The sequence below is a fragment of the Bidens hawaiensis genome, unplaced genomic scaffold (genome assembly GCF_021521415.1).
Source record: "Bidens hawaiensis isolate Kalapana, Puna unplaced genomic scaffold, B.hawaiensis_p1.1 tig00000237_1, whole genome shotgun sequence".
In the NCBI taxonomy this organism is placed as follows: Eukaryota; Viridiplantae; Streptophyta; class Magnoliopsida; order Asterales; family Asteraceae; genus Bidens; species Bidens hawaiensis.
This window is the reverse complement of record NW_027491021.1, coordinates 7340783-7355066: the sequence shown is the minus strand read 5'-3', so window position 1 is coordinate 7355066 and position 14284 is coordinate 7340783. Positions and strand designations below refer to the sequence as shown.

The 14284-nt window shown below is 36.0% G+C and overlaps 2 protein-coding genes and 1 pseudogene across 3 annotated transcripts; 1 reads left to right on the top strand and 2 right to left on the bottom strand.

The window, feature by feature from the left end:
- Positions 1-871: 871 nt before the first annotated feature.
- LOC143606674 (zinc finger CCCH domain-containing protein 67-like) lies at positions 872-3325 on the top strand. Its single transcript, XM_077082379.1, has 6 exons — positions 872-991; positions 1340-1405; positions 2081-2206; positions 2282-2563; positions 2643-2933; positions 3022-3325. Exons 1-6 carry the CDS (start codon positions 920-922, stop codon positions 3175-3177), a joined length of 993 nt encoding a protein of 330 aa, XP_076938494.1. The 5' UTR covers positions 872-919; the 3' UTR covers positions 3178-3325.
- Positions 3326-3940: 615 nt separating this feature from the next.
- LOC143599536 (callose synthase 10-like) lies at positions 3941-7060 on the bottom strand. Its single transcript, XM_077077483.1, has 9 exons — positions 6859-7060; positions 6252-6624; positions 5411-5428; positions 5176-5334; positions 4979-5081; positions 4741-4860; positions 4561-4611; positions 4295-4474; positions 3941-4114 (listed from the first exon to the last, which is right to left on the bottom strand). The coding sequence occupies exons 1-9, from the start codon at positions 7058-7060 to the stop codon at positions 3941-3943; spliced, it is 1380 nt and encodes a 459-aa protein (XP_076933598.1).
- A 56-nt stretch (positions 7061-7116) lies between these two features.
- On the bottom strand, positions 7117-10761 carry LOC143599442 (vacuolar protein sorting-associated protein 53 A-like; annotated as a pseudogene). The gene is made up of 10 exons (XR_013147296.1): positions 10667-10761; positions 10405-10461; positions 10140-10287; positions 9952-10022; positions 9716-9840; positions 9429-9589; positions 9204-9345; positions 9048-9111; positions 8798-8937; positions 7117-7807 (listed from the first exon to the last, which is right to left on the bottom strand). The product of XR_013147296.1 is annotated as a vacuolar protein sorting-associated protein 53 A-like (transcript).
- Between the last annotated feature and the right edge of the window lie 3523 nt (positions 10762-14284).

Here is a 14284-nt window from a genome sequence, read left to right as displayed (position 1 = left end):
CTCAACAACCAGAAGATGAACATTCAATACATTCACAATATTCACACTCAACACGCACGTTTAATCCATCACAATCCACACCTGGTTCCTAGTTCTCTTCCATAGCATTTCACATTAATACGAACACTAACACTAACACAAACAAAACAAGCCGTGTTCAAGCCTAGTAGATTAGGCGTATTAGTTAATTAGTTAATAATAATATTAGTGTAGTTTATACAAAAATAAAGAATTTGTCGTGTAGCTTTTGAGGCAAATCATCCGTGCAGTCACACGTTTCACACCTACACACACATTATATATATATTGTACACACACTCTCTCACTTATTATTATTATTAGTCTTCATTTCATTCTTTCAAAACCCCTTTTACTCCGTTTCACACACAAAACAATTTGGGGGTTTTACAAAAATGAAATTGTAAACCCTAAACACACAATGGAAGAAGAAGCTAAATCTCAACAGCAGCTTGATGACGATCATCATCATCATCAACAACATCAAGATTCTCATCTGCAGTCTCAATCTCAGCCGTCCGATGAGCTGGTAATACAAGCTCTCACTCACGAATTCCAAACCCTAGTTTTATCTTCCACCCACGGCAACCAAAACCCAGATCAGAATAGCTTCTCCGGTGCGATTGCTGACGTGGGTCACTCGATTCTTGACCCGGATCCGGATGAATGTGGGGGTTTAGATGAACAAGAAGTTGATGAAGAGAGTGAAATTAGAGGTGAGAATCGGTACGAACAAGGTGTTGGTGATGGGTATGATGTGGGTTTGAATAATAATCAGGAGATTGAGATTGAAACTGGGGGTTTTGAGAGTAATGGTGATCAGAGGGGTGGTTATAATAATAATAACAGGGGTTATGAATATTATCCGTTGAGACCGGATGCCGAAGACTGTGCTTATTATATGAGGACTGGGATGTGTAAGTATGGATCTAATTGCAAGTTTAATCATCCTCTTAGAAGGAAACAGCATCAGGTAGTTGTTAATTATTTGTTGCCTAATTATTTTTACATGTTGCATATTTAGGGCTGTTCACGAGTCGAGCTCGAAATTAAGTGAGCCAACGAGCCGAGCCTCGGTTGATTTTGGTTCGGTTACAAAATTGATCCAACTCAGCTCAGGTTGTTTCTAATTAAGTTTTTTAGCTAGTTTTATTCGAGCGAGCCACGAGCTTGAGCTTCGAGCTGCGAGCTTTTTGAACAGCCCTATGCATAATTAGTTAACTTTGTTTACTTCATGCATAATTACTTATATTACCGCGAACGCCTATGTACGATAAGGAGAGTTTGTGTTTGATGGTTTGCCTACTTGTTTGTGTAGCAGCCTAATAAGGATTCACAGAAGCAAAAGGATGAAAACATGGACATGCATGGGCAGATTGAGTGCAAGGTTACTTATTTACTGTCATTGTTAATATAGTAATATACACAATTCTAGTTTTACTCTTCATATATGATGCTAATACTTGTCATGCTTTTGTGGTTATGTTATGTAACTGATATGCTATCGTGTACATTGTCCAAGGTTAAAAGAACGGAAACGAGCCTCGAGGCGGACCGAAGCCTCGAGACACTATTAAAAAGAGTATATATGTGCTATAAATATTGCAAATTTAACAGAAAACAAGCATCATGAATATTATAAAACCTAATTTGGTAATAAAATAAACATCATAAAATAGTTCCAACAACCTAATGTGGTAATGTTATAAGATTGAAGGTCGAGGATTGGGTTTTAACAAGAAAAAACCTAACTAAACGGCGTTTTTTAAGAGGTTTCATGGGTTGATTTTGGCTAAATGTTGGGTTGGCCTATCATTTAAGTTCACTAAGCATCATTGGGACAAAAAAATCCAGGAAATAATAAATTAGGCAACTTTCACAAGGTCTGGCGAGGCTTAAGCCTTGCCGCCTCAGACAGGCTGAGGTTTCAGTTGACCCCTGTGAGGCTAAGCCTCTTCTGCTTTTTTACAGAGCCTCAGCCAATGGAGGGTATATAAGTATAGTCATCTTGATCTTTTTAAGGATAATAAATTGTTACAAGTTTGACTTGAGTTTGTTGCAGTATTATTTATCAACCGCGGGTTGCAAGTATGGGAAGTCTTGCAAGTTCAGTCACGGTGGTAGTAGAGGAAAGACTGTTGTAATGCCAGTGGTAGAGTATAACTTTTTGGGCTTGCCAATCCGAGCGGTATGAAACAATTTGCTGTTATGATTAATGTTAAAGATTGAATTGTATTGTTATCTGACTTAAGGTTTTTTAAAGGGGGAGAAAGAATGTCCTTACTACATGCGTACCGGGTCCTGCAAATACGGGCCAAACTGTCGGTTTAATCATCCTGATCCTGGTGCAGCTAGTGTTGATGCTCCCGCTACTTATGGGAAAGATGGACCTCTTCCGTTACAACCCCCACCCCAACCAAATATTCCCAGTATGCCCTCATGGTCTGGCCCGAGAGCACCGGACCCCACTTCCGCCTTTGTTTCAGTGATGTACCCACCAACCCAAAACATGGCCCCACCTAACCCAGATTGGAATAGTTATCAGGTAAATCGTTACATTCTGGTCAAATGCATTCTTGAAATATAATAATATAAATACCTTTCTTTTTGTATTGAATATTTAGGCCCCTGCTCCCGTTCCTGCACATGTATACCCGAGTTCAGATCGGGGTCTACCGATACCACCAGCTTTTTTCCTGAACAGTCAACCAAGTGATACAAACATGTACACTCATCATCAGCAGCCTATGGCAGGTTCAGAGTTTCCTGAGAGACCCGGTCAACCTGAGTGCAGTTACTTTATGAAAACTGGAGACTGCAAGTATCGGGCCTCATGCAAATTTCATCATCCTAAGAGTCGTATCACCAAGGCTGCCCCATCTATTCTCAGTGATAAAGGGTTGCCTTTGAGACCTGTAAGTTCATCCTCGTATTGCTTTCGCTTTCTTCTGTTAACTTTGGATCAATTTTGTAATATTGTTTTTTATTAAATATTTTTTACAGGATCAGAGTATCTGCACATACTACAGTCGGTATGGAATATGCAAATACGGGCCAGCTTGTAAATACGATCATCCAGTAAATTATAACGTGAACTCAGGAGAAAGGGGGTATGCTGGATCAGGTCGGTCTGGGCCCCTGATACAGCAGTCCGTGTGATCAAGTGGTGCTTTGTGCCATCCTCGGACACAACTTTAATGACTGTTTTACATGTTTTTGAATCAACTTAAACTTGAATTTCTTGGAGGCTTTTTAGAAAGATGTTGAATGTTATCAGATATGTTCAAATTATCTTCATAGTTTTATACTTCTGCTGTTTATGTTTTTGTTTGTTCGATTATCTTTGTGTCATACTTGCGTCCGCTTCCAAGCAGATTACAAATTTGAAAAACACAATGATCGGTTTTGTATCGGCAGCATTTGGTTTCTAGAAAGGTTAAGAGGCAAACATCTAATTTCTAGGTTGTGCATGAAACCGAAAAGAAATTGAAAACAAACTTGAACAAAACAAATCCAGACAGAAATTAACGGTTTAAAACTTATGCTTTTATTTTTAGTTTGAACTTCAAGCACTTTGTAAAGATTTTAGACTCAAATTCATCCAACTTGTTTTGGCCCAAAATCTACAAGCACAAATTGTATAACCAAAAGGCTAAAAACTAAAACTGAATGGCTTTTAACAGCTCGAAAATCAAACTTTTGGTTAGATATGAGCCCAAAGGCAGCCATTCACACCCCTAGACTATAAGCGTGCATGCAAACAACAAAATCTTAAATCTCACCAAAAATATTCACATAGATCCCTTAAAACTGTCTCGTTTCCTCATTTACATCGAATGCAGAAATAATACAAAGTTTACAAGAAAGCTAAGCATCGAGGGTTTACATATGATCCATGCACGGATAAAACTAAGCCTGAACATTAGCTTTGTTGCCAGCAAGGGGACTGGAAAGTTGAGACAAACGGGAACCAAGATAACATGGCAATTGGTGCAAAAATTATGAAGCCCATACCCGCGTCATACATTTTTGCAAATTCTCTCACTGAATCCCATAGTCCTAAAGCCTTAACAGCTCGTTTCCACGGCACCGCCAACTGTTCACCATCACCAAAAATATAAAATATAGTCAGCTCTTTTGGGTTACAAGTATAAAATAGAGGTTAACGGAAGAATAGTTAAGATTGTAAGAACGGGTCAAAAACCGCCCAAAGTGTAGTCAACAATAATAATAACATACTGGAGCAAGCATAATAGATGGAATGTAATAAACTTACACATAGTATGGCCCAACCAGTAGCAACAAAAGCAACACAGCTTGCAAATAAGTCGGGGACTGATAACTTTGTGAATAAGACAACAAGAATAAGCGCAGCAATAAGGCTCAGAGCTATAACTCCTTGAACGAATCTCAAAAATAACTGGAAGTTGAATCTCTTGGAGCTAAAAGTGAAAATCTGCAAATCAATTCACAATGCATGTTCACAATTTAACCATGTGTGTATTAACAGAACAATGGGAAGACAGATGATACAATACCAACCTTGAATATCGAGACAATTCCAGCCAACACCACCCATGAGAAGCCATAAACCTGGTCAAAGATTTAAGATAAAGGCAACCTTTTTATCCGTGAACTAATCATAATTGTCTAATTATACCTAGCAATTTAATAGTAGATGACGAGAAATGACTTGAAATAAAGCATAGTATAAAACTGTACCGCAAAAGATGTACTCTTTCCAGTGAGCTCAAGTTTGTAAACTATTCCATACTGAAACAAGAAAAACCTTAAACTCAAGATAGTTTCCAGTATGCGCCCTCTGAGTGTTTGGATATGTGCCTGTGAATCAAACAAGGTAGATAAAAGTTAAAACCTGAATCCAAAAGGAACTTCATAATATATAGATTGTCGTTTTTTAGACAAGCAACAACACGAGTATAACAATGCAATAACAAACCTGTTCTTCATCCCACCACGACTCCCAGCTATTGTCTCCTTTAACACCGACTCCACCTTTATACAAAAGCCAATTAATCCAGTCATCAAAATCTTCCACAGTCCTGCTCGCATAGCATATAATGTAAGATAAGATGCCATTTTACACACAGATTCTAACAATCAACAATAGAAGTAAAAGAAGCATTAAAAGCATACTTCTGCCATTCAAAACCAGACGGGTTGAAAATATACGGAGCAAACAGCCATGAAATCACAAGAAACCAACTGCTGAGTGTCAGCAAAACGTATGAAACAGCACCTCCTTGAGAGTATCCATAAGCAATATAAACAATTAGAAGCAACGCCACTTCCAGCCTGTCAAAACAATTTCAACTACTTTAAAGAAAAAACGTGACTTTTCATAATTAAAAAAAGAAGGAAAAATACTGACGCCTTCACAAAATGACTTCTTCAATGATAACTGTTCAATGTTGTCTTCAATGATATGGCAGCCCAAGCAATCGTTGGTGATCAATTCTCATATTAAATGATAAAACTTTTTGCATCACAAAGGATGTAATAGTAATTTCATAAAACGTGAAGCTTCATCAAGTTGTACCGAACGAATTGAATAACAAACTCCACAACGAATATTGAACATCAAATATCGGGAATATTATATTAATAGTAAATGATGAACAAAAATACATTGAACGATAAACTGAGTCGAACGTCAAACAAATCTTGGGAATATAATAATACATCTATTTAAACACTTGAAAAAAAATCCGAAATTTCGAAACGAGTCGGGTTTTCGGGTTTGAAAAATAACGAATGTTACATTTGATCACTCAAAACCCCCGACACATGCATCCAAATATCATCATCTATAGAGTTTAGGAACTTTAGCAAAAATATACACATAAAATATATTATCTACAACCAAAACAAACAAGCACCCAAGTTTACTTGATTATTAACTCAAGAACACCCCATAACCTAGGCTTTAAAGTTAGAAAATCACATACATAGCCTCCTTGACTAATGTTTGCTTTCAGAAGTTGTTGGCTGGTGCCGAATCGGTCGACCAGGAAGTTGCGAGTACTCATCCTAATCGGGGAGTGCTCAGGAATTCCCCATTTTAACACAATCAGTCCCTTAAGTATTCAAGCATGCAAACTCAAAATTCAAACTTGATATTCTTCTTTTGACACAAACTAACAAAATCATATTATTCTAATCCTTAGCAACAATGCCGCAAATATTTTTTTGGCACAAGCCTACCTATCAACTTAAGCATGCTTCTATTTAGTGAACCAGCTGCGATTTTATCGATTAACAACGATACATTTGAAGCATCAAGTGAGTAACTTCTTCCATCCATTTCCTGTAAAAGCATCTCTACATCATCGTAACGTTGGCTCTTAAGATACCCTTGGAGAAGAACACGGTAAGTAACATTATCTGGCGGCCACCCACTGTCATCCATTTTAAGGAACAGTTTCTTTGCTTCCTTCAATAGACCTTCCCCACAAAAGCCAGTAATTATCACGTTATATAGCTGAACATCAGGTTGCAAACCTTTTGCAGTAAGGTTATGGAAAAGATCCCTTGCAACATCAAGCCTCCCACATTTGGTTGCACCTTCAATAAGGATTGTGTACACTACAATATTATAATTTAATAATTTGCTATCACCCACCAAACGAAACAAAGAGAGCGCCTCTTCTACTTGATGGTTGTTACAAAGGCCGTCTAAAATTATTCCATAAGTAAATTCATTTGGAATTTGGCCTTGTGATCACATCTCATCAAAGAGTTTGTGTGCATCTCCACATCGACCGACCCGAAACAATCCTTGTAACATGGTGCTATAAGTGACAATATTAGGTTTCAAACCTTTTATTGTCATCTCATGAAACATATTCATGGCTTCTTCTATTTTCAAATTCTTGCAATACCCATTCAACAAGCTGCTATAAGTAACAACATTAGGGACGAGACCTTTAAAAGTAAGTGAATCAATAACTGTCTTGGCTTTGCTTATTTCACCACATAGACAGTATGTGACAATGGTAGGAACCAAACCTCTCTCAACCATCGTGTCTATAATTGCCTCCGCTTCTTCCACCATACCTTTCTTGCAAAATGCATCAACTAAAATGCTAAAGGTTTGACAATCAGGAGAGATCCTTTTTCATCCATCAGCCTAAGCAAACGGATGGCCGCATCATTATTGGCAAACTTGCAAAGGCCTTTAATCATTGTGTTAAATGTAACAGCATTGGGTTCGCAAACATTGTGGTTGAAGAGCTTCTTGAACAATCTCTCGGCCTCGAGAATCCTATCTTCTAGGATTAGGCCATCTAAGAGTATACTGAATATGAACACATTTGGCACAACAGATCGCCTGAAGCAAGAGGCTAGGAGGGCAAAAGCGTGATTGGTGCGGTGCAACCGACAGCAAGACCTGATTGCACTGCTCATGGAGTATTGATCAACAGGAACTCCAACAACACACATCTGGTTGTTAAAGAGATGGAGGCAGGCGGAAAAGTGGTTGATTTTGGTAACAGCCGTCAAGAGCTGACTGAACTTAGTAACAGAAGGCAGGGGCCGCGTGCGTATCATTTGGTCGAACAGGTTCAAGGCATCATCTAATTTGGTAACTCTTTGAAAGTTAGATCGAGCTGGATGATGATCAGCATTTGAAGAAGAATGTAAGCGTAAGCCTAAAGGGAAACAGGGGAAAGGTAAATAATTGCCGTTTGATTTGTGGTTGCGGTGCAAATGAGCGATTGTCCGACGGAAGTAACTCATCGCCGGCGGGAAGCTGCTGCTACTGCTGCTGGAACAATATTAATAATAATAATAATAACAAAAGGAAGGAGGAGTTGGGATGCCTTAACCTAACTCACTCAGTTTACTTTGCAAATTATAGGAAAATAAAAGTCCGTTCGACCAAACTTTTTTCCTTAGAAATATTCTAAAACCAATCCAAATTCTAAAACTGGCCTAAAAATTCTTTCAGATCTGACCGTCCCTGATAATGGATTAATGACTCAATCAGGACGCGTCACGAAGCATATTATTTTTTCTAATGTGACGTATGATATGGCAATTACGTGACAGGAATTTACTTTTTTGTGTGATGTGACATTCAAATAGATTAAAATTATAAGATTATACTATTTTGATTATTATATTTATATAGATATATGATATATTCATAATTTATATTATCACTATGAAGACTTAATCCAACCCCTCCCGTTAATCTTCCGGCTACTGCCAACATCTCAGGTCGGCGCTACAATCTACGACAGCCGCCACCATCCCCGATCGCTATCCTCTGCCCGCACACCACTACAGAACCAACACCACGCATCATCGCCGCCTGCCCACCAGCACCCACTTCTCCCCATTTCTCTCTTATATGAATATATTATATATATATATATATATATATATCAATCTAAATATATATTAGATAATTGTGTTAAATGAAACCCGAATTTAACAGAAAAACTTAAAACATGAAACTTTTGGGATAGGTAATACCCGTCATATTAGGGTATGAGACAGGTTTGAGATTACTTTTAATGTTTTTCATGAGTTTGGGATGGTTTTGGGATTTGTAATACTCTCGATTAACCAATAACATAACCCCATTTACATGATTATATACATGAGTAACGCGACATGTAATATACATTAAATATTATTTTGTATTTGTAGTGGATTTTTTATTTTTTTTTGGAATTTGATGTATCATATGAAACTTGATTACTTATTTGTCAAAACTTGTTTATAACAATTATTTGTTGTAATTGATTACTTTCGAATGTCTAGTACAGCTTGACTATTATTTTCTGTTTTATCTGTTTCCTCAAACCCATCAGTCACAGTTCTGCTACTACCACTACCGCCAAATTTATCTGCCAACTCTTCTTCGAATTCTATTGTCCGTTGTAACGCCTGCACAAGATTTCAAAAGTCTAGAATCAGGTGTCAATAATAATAATAATAAAGACACTAAAGTGCAAGCTGAAGATATAACTGTTGAACAATGCTAATTCAGAACTTACCATCAATAATGTTCCAACATCTGGTTTCTCTTTCAAGTTTTCCAAAATATCTTCAAGTTGTGTCCTGAAATAAAGAATAAGTAAATAATTTATCTAGAATAGATAACATGAGCAATAGTATCCAATGTCATTTCAAAATGGAATAAAACAACAAACCTGGTCAACTTGCAGAACTGAATACAGAGCAGATAGTCAACATGCCATGAAGTGGGAAAGATTTTCCATATCTCCTCGTTTGTTCTTAAACGTCGTTTAACCCAAGCATATCTTCTCTCTGTTTTATCCAACTTTGCTAGCTCTGATAATGCAAGATGTTTTCAGAATTAGAAACCAACAGTTTTAGCTACATAAAGAAAGTAATTATCGAAAACAAAAACATACCAGCTCCTTCAAATATCTGCTGATATGAAATAAGTTCCTTGTCACAAAAGTTCTTCACCAACTCATCTCTTACTGATGGTTCTAGTGCATCATCAACTAAGCATGCACCTGATAAATGCTGCAGCAAATTACTTTCCTCGGTCTCTTTCCCCGTACCTAAGCTGGGATAAAAGAAAAAATAAAGAAAATAATAATCATTAAATTACAATAATGATGTTTGTTTATGTAGTAAGCAGAATAAATCACATCAGATTCCAAAAAAAGTTAAAAACATCAAATTTACACACCTGGAGAAATCAGAAAAGACATGGGACTTGAGAATTTGTTTAATGTTCTTGAACTTATCTCTTAGCTCGGTGATCTTCGGGTTATCTCTGTAGCCATCAAAATGACTACATAACTGGCTGACAGCCTGAAACATACAAAAAAACATGTATATTAACAATAGCACATGTTCATGCAGGATACATATTGTCCTTTTGAACAAGTACCAATCTACAAACATTGCAGAAAAGGCAGGTACCTCCAACTGTGCTGAAGCCTCTTTATATTGACGTTTGGAAGCCATTACTTGAAGTTGTTCAATGGCAGATACTGTCATAGCTAAAATAAAGTGTTATGTAAGAACTTGTAGGCCAATTAAAAAAATTATCAGACTTTGTATCAGAATATCTTTTCAAGGAAGTCATGATTTGAGGCTTGAGCATGTACCAAGCATAGTAAGATGATGGAGGGCTGTGATAGTAGTTGTTATGTGCTTCTTTGCAAAATCCAGCTTTTTAATGTCACGACATATTTCCTGAACCGTTGCCTCACTTTCGGCTTTGCTTTTAATTTCTCTAACTTTATACATGAGTTCCTAAAGTAGAATAATATCAGCAGAGGTAAACTAAGTTGAGTGATTCTTGTAAAAAATATAAAAACAAAGTGAATTGAATCTTCCAGTATAAAAGAGTTTCAATTAATATCAACAGACCTTCACAGCACTTGTAGCTGCAGCCAGATCCTCCTTCGCTTTTGATCCTGAATTACTCTGGGCATAAAAAGTTCCACAATGAATAAGGTTCCAAGATTGCTCTCAAATAAATGAATCATTTAAAGGTAAAATATTAATAATAATGAGGACTATGAAACCACAAAAGATTCTGTAATGTAAATAATAAGTAAAACTTCTGTCCCAAATGCAACTTTTTTTTATGATTAAAGGCAAGAAAAACCATCGGAAAACACAAACTCACCTGTTGACGAACAGCCGTTAGAATTTCAGCATCCACAAGCGTATCTCATTGTGTACTTTTTGCATCAGTGGCTCTACACCCAATAAAGATGCTTCTGGAAAGTGAACATTGCATAATGTCAAAATACAAGAAAAACTAATCTAGAAGAAGATGCGTCATAAAGATCAACACAAGTGTGCAGATAGAGATTGAGGTACAAGAAGCATTATATGACAGAAACATTCATGTGCAGCTGTAGCCTGTAGGTGTAACCTAAACCTACAAAGAATGAAGTATTACAATTTTCAAATCTTCAAAAATCCTAAAGAAGTTGTAACTCGGTGATTTCTATTTGATTTCACAAATGCACCTCTTATGTTTGTTCAGCATGTGTATCTTTACATGCTCATAACTCAATATGTCATTAACTCATTATGTTGTACATAGCTTCATAGCCTAGGATAAAGGATTCATGGGTTCAGGCTTGGCTAAAAGCACATAGTCTTGTATAGTCCTCAACAAATCAATGTTAGCCATTTTAAGTACATTAGTTCCATCATCTACAAGATCCATTAAGCCTAAATCTACTAGTTGTCTCACATAATCGTTCACCAGAAGATGCATCATAAAGATCAATACAACTATGCATATAGCGATTGAGGTACAAGAAGCATAATATAATTGAGACACAAATGTGTAGCTTTAGCCTGTAAGTATAACCTAAATCTACAAAGGATGAAGTGTTACAACTTTCTAATCTTCAAAATCCTAGAGAAGTCGTAACTCAGTCTCGGTGATCTCTATTTGATTTTACAAATGCACCTCTTATGTTTGTTCAGCATGTGTATCTTTACATGTTCAGAACTCCATATGTCATTTTGTTGTACATAGCTAGAGGTGAGCAATAACCAAATTGTTAACCAAAAACTGAACTAAAGAAAAATCAATTATTGGTTTTCTTTGTACCCTCGACTAACCAAACTGAACCATTCATATTTACTGATATTTCTAGCTTTTATACCTCCATTTCATGTATTTGATTATTTATACCTTCATTTTATGTTTTATTACTTTTATACCTCCATTTCATGTATTAAAACCTTCAGTTCATTTATTTCTAAGCAAAATTTTCAGCCCAAGTTTGGTTTTGGTTATTAACCGAACCAAAAACCGACAAACTAACCGAATAAACCGAACTAATTGGTTAATAAACTAGATTAACCGATGACTTCGGTTTCAGTTGAGGCTAATAACCGAACCAAACCAAACTGTGCACACCCCTAGCTTCCCCAAGCCTATGATTAATGAGACAAAAGTTCAGGCTTGGCTTAAAGCTCATATTCTAGAACAGTTCTCTATAAATCATTGTTAACCAAATTTAAGTACATCTATTCCATCATCTACAAGATCCACTAAACCTAAAACTGCTAGTTATCTCACTATTTCACACAATCATTCAATACAGATGCTTCAGTTACGTCCTTACAGCATGCAATAAACACTATAACACAATGATCTGATCCAATAACTAAATTACACATGTAAAAAAGCATACAAGATGAAATCAAATACAAAACTAATGACTCCGTGATTTCTATTTGATTTTATAAATGCACCTCTTATGTTTGTTCAGCATGTGTATCTTTACATGATCATAACTCCATATGTCATTATGTTGTACATAGCTTCCCCTAGCTTATGATCCATCACCTACAAGATCCATTAAGATAAAATAAAAATTAAAATGATAAACCCGCCAGTAACATTATGCGATATTTAGACAAAATCAAACCTTGTCAATGGGCTAGTCCATCAAACACTAATATCCCTGATTATTCATTCTATGACTATACCAGAACGTGTTTAGGGGTCTTAACATGCCCATATGACAACTTCTAGCTATATTAATCAGGGTTGTTCAAAAAGCTCGGGGCTCATTTGAAAAAATCTTTAAAAAAACCCGTTCGAAATCGCTAGAATAAAACAAGATAAAAAATGCATAAAAATATCTAATGAAAACTACTTACCCTCTCAAGAATGAATTTTTCTCTCTCAAGAATGAATTTTTCTTCAAAAGGCAACAATAAGTTTGTGTTGCACTCACAATTTCTATGAGAAGAACACCAAAACAACAAACATCCACTTTATGTGTTAAGTGGCCTCTAATCGCATATTCTGGCGCCAAATAACCATTGATACAACAAAAATAAATATATTAGTAATTTTTAACAAAAAGTAATTTTTTAAACCCAAATAGATAAAATCTCAAAACTTACATTGTTCCAGCTACTCGCGTGTTAACATGTGTCATATTGACCGGTATTAATTTAGCAAGCCCAAAATACAACATTTGGCGCTAAATATTTATCAAGAAGAATATTACTTGCTTTAATATCCCTATGAACTATATGCGGCTTCACTTCATCATGAAGATATGCAAGACCTTTCGCAATTCCAATGCAAATCTTGAGTCTTGTTTCCCAACTAAACTTAATCGAACTATGACCTCCACCTTTAAATAGATTTCAACTTTTTATTTCTTATTTCAAAAACGCCCAAAACCTGTCAAGTTAACATTTTTAAGCACATATATTACGCAATTCTCATGCATTCTTAAAAAGAAGGATTTTTTTTCGCAATTTTGCAAAAACAACAACTGGCTTGAATCTATTTAAAAGGATAAGCCTGTATTTTAAGATCAGTTTATAATACTTTACAAACATCTAAATTTGTGGGGTGGCACAACCATGGCCAATTAAGCATTACACATGCTTACAACAAAAAGTATCCAAAAACCATTTCTTTCCAATAAAATCATTAGGATAGAAAATACTAACAAAAGCAATGCTAAAGAAGTTGGCATAGATGTTCCTTCTTATGAATGACAACCATAAAGTAACCTTAGCTTTTAACAAATCAAATACAATAATCGGAATTAAAATATAACATCAAAGTTTACAAGCCTCCCCACCCTAGCCAAATCTCGAGAAATCCATGGTTACTAATAAATTACACATATCAGTATAACAAGTAAACAAACCTTGACTCTATCATAAGTAATTAGTCAACTCTTATAAAAACATGAGCAAAGTTGACCATTTAGCAACATAAACCCTAAAATCTATGCCATAACACATATTTCAATTCATAGGGCACAAATGATGAATATATCAAATATAATGTCCGGTGACCTTTCGAGTATGTATAATTGATGGCCGCAACAAAGAACTGTAGAATAACATCAAATTGATGAAATTAGTAACAATTTTGAAGAGAATTGTATAATATGAGGTTGAAGAAGAGAGTACCATGGTGTTTGATGAAGGTTTGAGCGTTGGGAGTTGCCAATTTGTCAGTTACTATTTAAGCGGGTATGTGAGTCAATTACAAACCTGAGAGATGCAATTGAATGCCAAGATCACGTTGCCAACCGGTAGATCACCACCTATTCTCTTCAATAATCACCAGAGTAAAGCTGTTAGGTCTAAACACAAAACTAAGAACAGCAAAACTATCAAAATCTGTAGAATAATCTGTTGGGAAGATAAGATGATTGTGAATGAAAGACCTTATTTAATTAGGGGTTTGCTCGGATGAAAGGGTAGGCCAATAAGTCATAACTTTCAGTTAGGATTATTG